Source organism: Hipposideros armiger, unplaced genomic scaffold (assembly GCF_001890085.2).
Source record: "Hipposideros armiger isolate ML-2016 unplaced genomic scaffold, ASM189008v1 scaffold_213, whole genome shotgun sequence".
Classification (NCBI taxonomy): domain Eukaryota; kingdom Metazoa; phylum Chordata; class Mammalia; order Chiroptera; family Hipposideridae; genus Hipposideros; species Hipposideros armiger.
The window spans coordinates 1,608,512-1,619,088 of NW_017731563.1; the positions used below are offsets into that span (position 1 = coordinate 1,608,512).

Below are 10,577 nucleotides of genomic sequence, written 5' to 3' on the forward strand. Positions count from 1 at the left end.
TTGCTTCACTGGCCCATGTTGGTATTATCATTGCGCTCTTCCCGGGTTAGGCAAATCGGTCCCCAGCCTCTGGATGGCCACTCACAGCGGCTCTTGGCAGCTCACACCGGCTGCCAGCCACACACGGTAGCTTATGGAAGCCCACTGCATCAGGGGCTGCAGCCTACGCCATCGCCAGCAACTCACGGCAGCCCAGCTCCAGGTTGAGCTGTTGTTCGCCATCTTAGCTGTAGAGAGCAGTGTCACTGGCCCTCATGTGGGATCCGAACTGGGTCCCAAGACAGCTCTTAACCAATACGCCACTTGGCCAGCCCCTAGCTCTTAGTTTTATCCATCTTTTCCATTATCTTTTTAGCCTGTATGTCATTTATTTCCACTCTGATATTTGTTATTTACGTCCTTCTACTAACTTTGGGCTTTGTTTGTTATTCATTTTCTAGTTCTTTGAGGTGTGTAGTTAGGTTGTTTATTAGTGATCTTTCTTTTTTCTTAATGTAGGTATTTATCTCTATGACTTTCCATCTTAGAACTGCTTTTGCTGCATCCCATAAGTTTTGGTATGTTGTATTTCAATTTTTATTTGTCTTAGGTATTTTGTTATTTTTTTTTATTTCTTATTTGGCCAGTTGGTTTTTCAGTTGCATGTTGTTTACTCGCCACATATTTGTAAATATTCCAGTTTACTTCTTATAATTGATTTCTAGTTTCATACCATCGTGATCAGAACGGATGCTTGATGAGATTTCAGTCCTCTTAAATTTATTTAGACTTGTTTTGTGGCCTGACATATGACCTGGAGACTAATCCATGTGCACTTGCGAAGAATGTATGTTCACAGTATAACTTTTGAATTTAGATCTTTGGCCAATTTGAAGTTTATGTTTATGTACAGTACGAACAGGAATCTAAATACAAGTAGGCCCAATCAACCCAAAATATTAATTGATGTCAAATGCCTCCTGATCATATTCTAAATCCCACTCATCTAATTTTATCAGTATAATACTCTTCTAATTAGTGTATTTTCATAGTATGTGTTATAATGTGGTAGAGCAAGTCCCACATCATTTTTATTTCTTTAAAATATTTTTCTTGGCTTTTCTTATATATTTACAATTCAGGATAAATTTTAGAATCAATTTTCAAGTTCCAAAAACAGCCTTTGAGATTTGGTTTAGAAATGTATTTGTAGTGTACTTTAGATGAAAATAAAGTCAGTGTAGAAATAACCTATATAATATTACCATTTTGTTTCTAGAATTACATGTATATATAAAAGTCTCAGAATATTATGACAAAACATATAGCAACAGTTATCTCCTGATGCTAATGTTATAGGTGATTTTTTTTTCTTGGTGCTTTTCTTTTCCAAATTTTTCTACAATGACTGTAATAATACTTTTTAAATCCAAAAAAAATGTCTGAAAATGTTATTAAACTAAAATGTATCCATTAGTCACTTCATGTTTATCTACTTAACAGAAACCAAAAAGAATGAAAAATATTTCATGGAAAATAAATATGTGACTTGTAGAGAATAAATGAAGTACAGATACCCGGCTCAGAATATATTCCAAAGTTGTTCAGAATATTCCTGGGAATTATTGAGATAGGAAACTGAAGCAGTACAACCTGACGTCCTCCTCACTTACTTTGCGTGGTTGACTTCAGTTCCACTGAAGAGACGTGAGAGCTAGCTGTAGCCTTTTCACCTGGCAGTATTTCTGGATTATAGTCTGTGCAGCTGTATGTAGAAGGCACCTCGCCCCCTTGGTTTTCCTATTTCAGAGATTCCTGTGTATATGACACAGCCAAGCCTTGATATGCACAGGGCTTAGTGTGGTCTGAATCTAGCCCCTGCATGTCTTGATCTTTTAGTAAACACTCAGCAGAAAGGTGATTGCTAAATCTCTTCCCAACTTTTTGATATATTTGAGGAAGCAGCCTTCTAATTCTTGGCTCAAAGCATCTAGATTCTATCAAGACTATAATTAAAAGTTGGTTCTCTTTGCTTTTTAATCTATATGCTCTTTCTGGGTAATCTTACTTATTTAATAAGAACAACAGTAATAATAATTATAACAACACCTGACATTTATCAAGCATTTTGTATGTGTAAGGCATTATACTTTATAGGAATATCTCATTAAATCTTTAAAACAACCCTATAAATGTTATTGCCTCATTTTACAGATGAGGAAACTGAGGCTTAGAGAGGTCCAGGTCATACAAACCAATAATTGGCAGAGCTGACATTGGAACTGAGATAGCCTAACTCCAGAACCTATGTTCTTAACTACACTTTAAACTCAATTTTTAATTTCCCTCCTTTCCTAAAACGTGCTCTGCCTCCTGTATTTTCAATCTTATTTGTCTAATATCCCCAGCTAGAACTGTCAAAGTTATTCTCTATTGTCTGTCACTTAGCTCCACCTCCTCCCAGTCCTCCCAGCGGAAAGTCTCACATGCAGCGTCCCCGCACCCTCCCTTAGTTTTAGCCCCCCTTAACTCTCACCTGGGCTTGTAACAGTTGCCTCCCTTGACTATTCTTTTTCCCACTCAGTCTATCATATTTTTATCTTCATCACTGTCTTCTAAGAAAATGAAGCTGATCATGTCTCTGTACTATTTAAAAACTCTTGGACTTCTTTCTGTTGTTGTTTAAACCAGATTAAATCTGAACTCCTTACTTTACAGACACAGTCTGGCCCCAGGCTGTTGCCTCAGCTTTGTTTCCTATCATTCTCCACCCAGTTCCCTCACCTTAAGCTCCAGCCATACAGAATGCCTCCCTCTTCCCCAGATCTGTGCCCAGCACTTGCATGGCCCTGCATCTGTGTTTGCTTCGTCTGCTTGAAAGCCTCTTCTGTCTTTGACCTCCCAGACAAACTCCTATCAGCTCTCAAGGTCCAAATCTCACGTTGCCTCTCGTGCCATCTTCTCAGACTCCTCCAGGATGGAGCAGCCATTCTCACGACTTCCCCTGCAGCACATGTCATGCCTGGTTCCGACTTACCACGCTGGGCTGTGGCTACCTGCTTACGTATTTGCCGCTTGTATTAACCTAAATGGGTCTTCAGGACAAGAATCAAATCCAGACCTTCAATAAATGTTAATAAAATAAAAGCCTAATGCTTGAAGGAGTGTCCAAGAGGGTGTTTAAAACAATAGGAAGTTAGAAACGTACTTACTCCTAAACAGAGGACTGACTACCTTATGTTTCTCAAAATAACCTCATTAGTTAAATTAACAGGCCGAGGGTGAAGGTAGTGTCCTCTGATATACTGAATAAAAGTGGTGCATAGAAAAGAGGGGAAGTCTTTCAAATTCCAAGTTGCTGTAGGGCAAGGACCATTATACAGGATTAAGATCCTGTCTGAGATCATCCATGTGCCCCCTGGCCAGGGCATGAATGTAGCAGTAGGAAGAACATCCCACCTGGGTGAGAGCACTGGTATTGGAGTCCCAGCTCTGCAGATGACCATCTTTGGGCCTCGGACTAGTCACTAACTTCTTTAGTTCTCATTTTCGTGAAAAGACATTTGATAATTCACTTTTACACTTTCCTGGTTGTTGACTTAGATGCAGGAAGACTTCACATAGAAAGTATCTCTTTGCATTTCTTCTTTTAGCTTTATTGAGGCATAATTGACAAATCAAATTGTGATATATTAAAGTGTACAACATGATAATTTGATATCCATCTTGAAAGGATTCCCACAATCGAGTTAACATATTCATCATCTCACATAGCTCCTTTTCTCTTTATAAGAACACTTACATTATACTTTCTTAGCAAATTTCAATATACAGTATAGTATTTTCAACTATAGTCACCATGTTGTACATTAGATCCTCAGGCCTTATTCTTCTTATAGCTGAAAATCTGTACCCTTTTACCAGCCTCTCCCCATTCCCCAGCCCCTGGCACCTACCTTGGTACTCTCTATTTTGTGAGTTTGACCATTTTTTTTTCTAGATCCCACGTGTAAGTGACACCATGCAATATTTGTCATTCTCCACCTGGCTTATTTCACTTAGTATAATGCCTTCAGTTTCATCCATGTTGTCGCAAATGCCATTTTGTTATTGATGAACAGTAACTCTTAAGTCAGTGCAAATAGGATTGTGTCATTTTACCTGAATTCCATCTCCCCTTCCGCTTTCAGCTTCAGAATGAGCTAGAAAAGGGTGAGCGCGACAATGCAGAGCTGCAGGAGTTTGCCAACGCCATCCTCCAGCAGATAGCAGACCACTGCCCTGACATCCTGGAACAGGTGGTCAACGCATTGGAAGAGTCCTCCTGACCCTGCTCCGTGGGGAATGGCCAGCCCAGCAGCCTGACACCGTGAACCAGGAGCCAAGGGAAGAGAACTGCGAGAAGAAACAGGCACCCAGAACCCTCTTGGCACCAAACTAACACTACGAGCTCTACCTGCCTGGTTAGTCCTGCAGGTGGGATTCCAGCACCGTTTCGACATCTGTCATCCTGCTCTGCCTTTGTACTTTGGATGTTGTCTCTACACTTACTTTCTTGATGTCCAGGGCAGGTAAGTGGCTGAGTCTGCATGAAGAACTGACACCCAATCATCACCTGCGGAGAACTCAGGACCTGGTGGCTGTGCCCTCACAGGGAAACATGGAGTAGGGGGCTTCTTACTTTCTGTCCTCAGCATGAGAACTAAAGCTGGAACCTGCTTGGAGTTCGACATACTGAGAGGACGCTTCCCCATGGACCAAAGAGCTGAGTGTTCCAATGTCACAACTAGGAGGTACTTTCTCCTAAAAGGGTAAAAACAAAATCTCAGAAAGGTAGTATTAGAAAAACGGGGAAAGAGAGTACAGGGACGAAGAGAAAAATGACTCCCCTTCTTGCTGTTTCCTTCGCTTCCTTTTCTCTGCAGCATTTACTCAGGGCAGCTTTGAGTTGGCCTCCTGAACCACTGGATGAGCACCGTGCCCAGCCCTGTCTGTCTCGCCCAGCGTGCCCTTCTTCTCAGCCCGGTAACAAGCGGGTCGTGCAAACAGTTCTTCCCTGAGTCCCTCTAGTTTGAGACCTTTGACCTTATACTTAGTTTGTCAGACCACGTATTTCCGATGGAAAGAAGAGAGGGGTTCGGCATGAGGCACTGTCCTCACCGGCTCTGCTTCTGTACAAGGTGACCAGTCTTGGGATCAGGTGGGCTTCTCCCAAGCAGCTCTGAGCCCCAAAGGATGACTTCTGCCTTCCCAGCACCATGCTCCAAGCTCTTGCAGCCCCACGGTGACTGAGTTCCTGACTCATCTCCCACCCTTACAGCTCTACTCTTGATTTGCACTCCCAGATCCAAAGTCTCATGCATTGTCTGGAAACTCCTTCTGGCACGAATGAATATTTTTCATCCCACACACATTCCTTCTTCTGTTCTTTCACTCAAGGAATATTTATGAAATGCCTACTGTTTGCAAGTCAGTGTTAGGCACTCATCCTCGAAAAAAAGTGAGGGAGAGGTATAAAGGATGCTGAGACATACTTGGGTGAGTCAGCAGTAAAAGGCATGCTCTTCCCCTCCCCCACCTTAATAGAAGGTCTCCTTTCCAGAAAAGTCTTTCACAAATCAGCATTTCTCATTTCTCACTGTAATGGAATTGATGGCTTTGGGGGCAGGGGGCTGAGTCACTGACCTGCCTGCAGGATCTCCTTCGGTGACCCAGGATTTTCGTTTATTGTTGCTCCCCTCAAAGAGTATATACTGTTCAGGAGGCTGTGGTGGGGTTTTCTTAACACATCTGTGTGAACCTCTTGGAACTTGGCCGGCTCCATGTCACAAATCAGAAAATCGACCCCAAAGTTGCAAATCCAGGTGAAGGTGTTGGCATTTTGAAGGGCATTTTTCCCAACCATAGGCAATGGCAGTCACAAGTAATCAGGCACCAGGAAATAAACCACTTAACCCAAACATAGGCCTTCACCTCTGCAGCCAGACACCGCCCAGACAGCCACATCTCCTGATAAGAGTTCCTGGGCTGAATGTCTTTGTCTTACGTTTTCTCTTCCCCCTCCCTCTCCCCCGTTACTCACCCAAAGACGCTGATGCTGCCTGTAAAGTCATCACAGCCATCAGTATCTTCCCACCAGCAGCCGCGACTGTCTCATTAACTTATATGGTCAAATCTCCAGCTGCCGTGATTCCCTGCTATAAAACAATCTCTCCCTGTGAGAAGCTGTAGTGTTTCTTATCGAAGGTTTAAATGGACTCTGCTTGTAAACTTCTTACTGAGACGCTTCCTGATAGCCAGGCTGGCCAGAGTGGGGGTGCAGGAGCTCCACAGTAATGGGTGGTCATTGTGGTCAATTACCTCAATCCCACGTATTTATTGCACTGTCCATAAATCATGTAGAAAGCCCCCAGCATTTTAGGGCTGGAGTATTAGAATCTCACTTTATCTACCTTACTGCGCAGTACTGAGGTATGATGACAACACCTTTCGCAGGACTACCACAGAACAGAGAAAGCAGAAAAGCCTGGCTGGCTAGCTGTTCAGCAGCTGGTCTGACAAGTGAGAGATGGGCCAGGTCTCCCTGGATCCCACTGGCTCAGCCTTTATCCTCAAATACAGGGCCTGCCACTCTTGCCCCCTTGGTGCGTGACACTCTCTGTGCCTCCTTCCTCCCGCTTTTCATTTCGACCCTTCCTATTTCTCCCCCTCTGAAACCTTGTGGAAGTCCTCCATACCAGTGCTTCTGAGAAGAAACATTTCGGGGGCAGATGTCTGTGTGGCCTCTCTGAACCATGGCAAGGATCTCATTGATCCTCCCTAGTCTCACCACCGTTTCTGGGAGCTGTTTGGTCCTAAACAGACTCTGGCTAAAGTTTAATGGTGAGCATGACCTTATATTACAGGGACAAAGTGAATACCGTTTCTAGCATTTAGAGTATCTTATTGAACTTAGATCATTCATTGAGCCAACTTTTACTAAATGCACAGCTCACATCACACAAGGACTTGTTGTTCCATGACCCTCTTATGGTTCTCAAGGTTTCACAAGGTCACGCAGCTACCACCAAAGGTCTGTGACCTTGGCAGCTCACTGCAGATTGCCTGTAATGTTCACCAAACTCATCATTCCGTTGGAAAGTTTAGTTTCCCCTTAACACCTAAAGACCTGTACCCCAAATCAAAGTCATCATGAGGAGGACAACAAGAAGAAAAACAGTAAACGGAGCTTGGGGCTCATGACTAAAGAAATACAATGTGACTCTCATCTTTTCACATACCTCTGTCCCAGGCACTCATCGAGTTCCTGATGAAGTACCTGAATTGAGATTTGCAAGGACTTGGATACCATTTGAAATAAAAAAGACTTTAAGTGGGCTTTAACGTGTTAAGAAATATGAATAGAAATCCCCAAAGCCATCCCAGTTCTAACCTTTGACCTCATACATTACTATCTAAAGATCTTAAGTTCTTTTCTCTCTTCCTTACACTTGGGCTTTTAAAATTCTAGTAAGGCAGACTGGACTCAAGACCACCTTCAGTGTCACTAATGGCAATGTTACTTGGCACTTTTTTTTCAGTAAAAGTCTGTTTGGTTTTCCATGAGGAGTTCATTGGCTCACCCACTCCTGGGAGTGAGAGAAGAGGAAGAGGAAGTCATCATGTTTTAGTCAACTGCTAACCTAATTCCTCCCCTGTTGATGGTCAGGATTGGCATTTGGATTTGCTGCTAGAGAGTCCTGCTAATCGCAGCACCATCCTGCCCTCCTGTCTGACCCCACTGCTTACATATAGGCCTGCTGGCCACCCTCAGGGACTTTGAGGGAAGAGCAAATCAAAGAGTACGTTGCCACATGGAACGTGACCCTCCCTTGGCACGTCCTAAGTGTCAGTAGGCCCTATCTGTGTCAGCACTGTTAGTACCTTTCATGCTGCCTCCCTGGCCTCACCTCCCACCAGTTCAGAACTGTGGAAAAGGAGATGAGAACAGGGGCACTGCAGCTCGCTGCCCTGTCCAAGCCTGCGAGACCACCCACCCATCACTGCCAGTCCTGGGTTTCTCAGGACAGTAACTTGAACCATTCAAAGAAATGTTTTAAGAGAATCTGGTGTTTCCCCTATGTGAACTAAGGGAATATTTGGGCAAGAAAAAAACATACATTACAGGGAAATCCTTCTGAACAAAATGGCTGTCTTTACTTACTCTTTTTAAGCAAATACTGTTTCCAATCTTTTTAGTGTCGAAACTGTAACCAAGTGTCTCCTGATTTTTTTCCAGTGTGTTTAGCGAGTGCTGTGATCCTATTGTAGGTATTTCTCCTCTTGACTCTTTTGGGGGAGAGATGATTTTAGGGATTGATTTGGGGGGAGTGGGTGTTTGTCCCATCCCACCTCCTTCTGTTTCTCTGCTCGTCAATATTGTCTGTGTGGCTCAGAGAATTGGGGCAGTTACGTTGTGTCCATTGTTGAGATTATTAAGATATTAAAAAGTAGTTGTAGAACTAAAAAAATTAAAGAGCTGTGTTTTTAAAAAATGCAAACCAATATCATATTAAAGGAATTCAAGCTATGGGGCAGCCAAACTCCTCCCCTCCTCCCAAGTCGGCTGAGGTGTCAGCTGGGCTGGCCACTTGTGAAGCACAAGGGCCACACTCCAGTAGGTGACTGAGAGATAGCTGCTGAGGAAAAGGAATGGGAATCGGGGGCTCAGAGAGTCCCCATTGTGCCAGCGTTTTCCTTACATCCTCAGGACTTCTGGGTAGAACTTGCACAGTTTGTGACCCCATAACCACCCTCACCCCACGTTGGCCCCAGCTCAGTGTGCCTAATACAGTGTGGTTACCTGGGCCTGACTCAAGCCCCACACCTGGCAGCAGCCCTCTACAGGCCACAGAACCTCTTTCCTGCCCTCTTGGTGCTATATCATCCAGTGACCCATCCAATATGGGCCGAGAACTGGCCAGCCCAGAGCCTGCAATCCAGGTGAATGAATTACACTCAGATCTCAGTTCCTTCTGGCTTCAGTTCCTAGATTCTTTCCCTTTAAGATTTTTAGACCCCAGATCTCCCGGGCCCGGGCTGTCTCTGTTGGCTCCCGAGTTGCCACGGTTTGGAAAGGAAGTGAATCAGCTGAAGCCAGAGGATGCATGCGTAGGCCAGAGCCAGCCCCCTGAGCCCCGCGCCTGTTTCCACACCACACCAGTGTTGCATCATCCGCCAGTGTAGCTGGGCCCCCTGAGGGTGGCACACCGCTGTGCTGGCCTGCCTGCCTCATGCAGGACTAGCCCAGAAGCCTCCCAGCACACCAGGATGCCCAGGGTGAAGCCAGGGTCTCCCTGGGACTCATGCCCACCTCTGCCTCAGAAGAGAAGCGCTGCACTTTAGTGAGGAGCTAAGGGGCAGTACTGACTCCTTGTAGCTTGAGTTCCTTTTGGTGACAGTAGCAGCTGCAATGGTGGTGTCTGTGATGCAAATGCACCCGCTGCCTTCCAGTTTGCGTGTGTGCGCGTGAGTGTGTGTGTGCACACGTGTGTGTGAGTGCAGGTGTGCATGTGCGTGTGTGAGCGTGTGTATGTGTGGTGGCCAGTCATGTTACTGACAGGATAATGACACTACAAAGAAATTGTGTTATAGTCAACTTTGCCTTGATAATTATTGTAAACACTTTGTTCATTTTTTTCTTTTTTATTCACAAACTAAATCCATTGGGAAATTATAAAGTTATTTAAAAATTGTGTGCTGTGTCTTTTTTTGAGTCTCATCCAGTCTGATAATCCTAGAAAAGCAGGGAGAGGCAAGCAGTCCCCAGAGGTCAACTCCAGTGGTAAGTAATCCGAGAACCAAGGGTGCCCAGTCCTAAGGGTGACAGAGGAATTGCCAGGCCTGGCTGGGTGACCTCAGAGAGAGGAAGACTCCTTTAGGTTCCTACCTCAACTCTGAGTTGGCAGCCCCCTCAATTGCTTTTTTTTATTATTATTGGGGAATTGGGGGATGGGAACAGCGCTAGGGAATTGGGGGAAGGGGAACAGACAAGTTGCTGTCGTTTTGTTCTTCAGTCTAGTTGTGGAGGACGTTGCTTCACTGGCCCAAGTTGGCACCATCATTGCGCTCTTCCCGGGCGAGGCAGATCAGTCGCCGGCTTCTGGACGGCCGCTCACGGCGGCTGCTGGCCGCTCACACTGGCTGCTGGCTACATACGGTAGCCCATGGCAACCCACTGCAGCAGGGGCTGTGCCGGCGACTCACGGCAGCCCAGCTCCAGGTTGAGCTGTTGTTCAGCATCTTAGCTGTGGAGGGCAGTGTCACTGGCCCTCATGTGTGGGATCCGAACCAGGGTCCTCTAGCGTCCCAAGCCAGCTCTTAACCAACGCATCACTCAGCCGGCCCCTCAATTGCTTTTTAAAGTCAATTTTCACCTGCCTTCTTCCTTACACCCGAAACCCTGATCCAGGTCCCCCATTTCGGATCTCATTGTGCTCCAGAGCTTAGAGTGAGCACCCACTGCCAAAGAGCCGTGGAGCAGGTGGCAGAGCAGCGAGGAGGCTACTGCTTGAGGGGTTTTGTTCGGAGCTGGGACTCTAGCTTCCCTGGGTGTGTCT

At 45.2% G+C, this 10,577-nt stretch overlaps 1 protein-coding gene across 1 annotated transcript in view; it reads left to right on the plus strand.

Moving 5' to 3' along the window:
• ERC1 (ELKS/RAB6-interacting/CAST family member 1) overlaps positions 1-9,713 on the plus strand; it is a 543,350-nt gene extending 533,637 nt beyond the window's left edge. The window contains exon 19 of the mRNA XM_019654119.1: positions 4,170-9,713. Coding sequence (XP_019509664.1) covers positions 4,170-4,307 — 138 coding nt within the window. The 3' untranslated portion in view covers positions 4,308-9,713. The remainder of the gene's footprint in view (positions 1-4,169) is intronic.
• Positions 9,714-10,577: the final 864 nt, after the last annotated feature.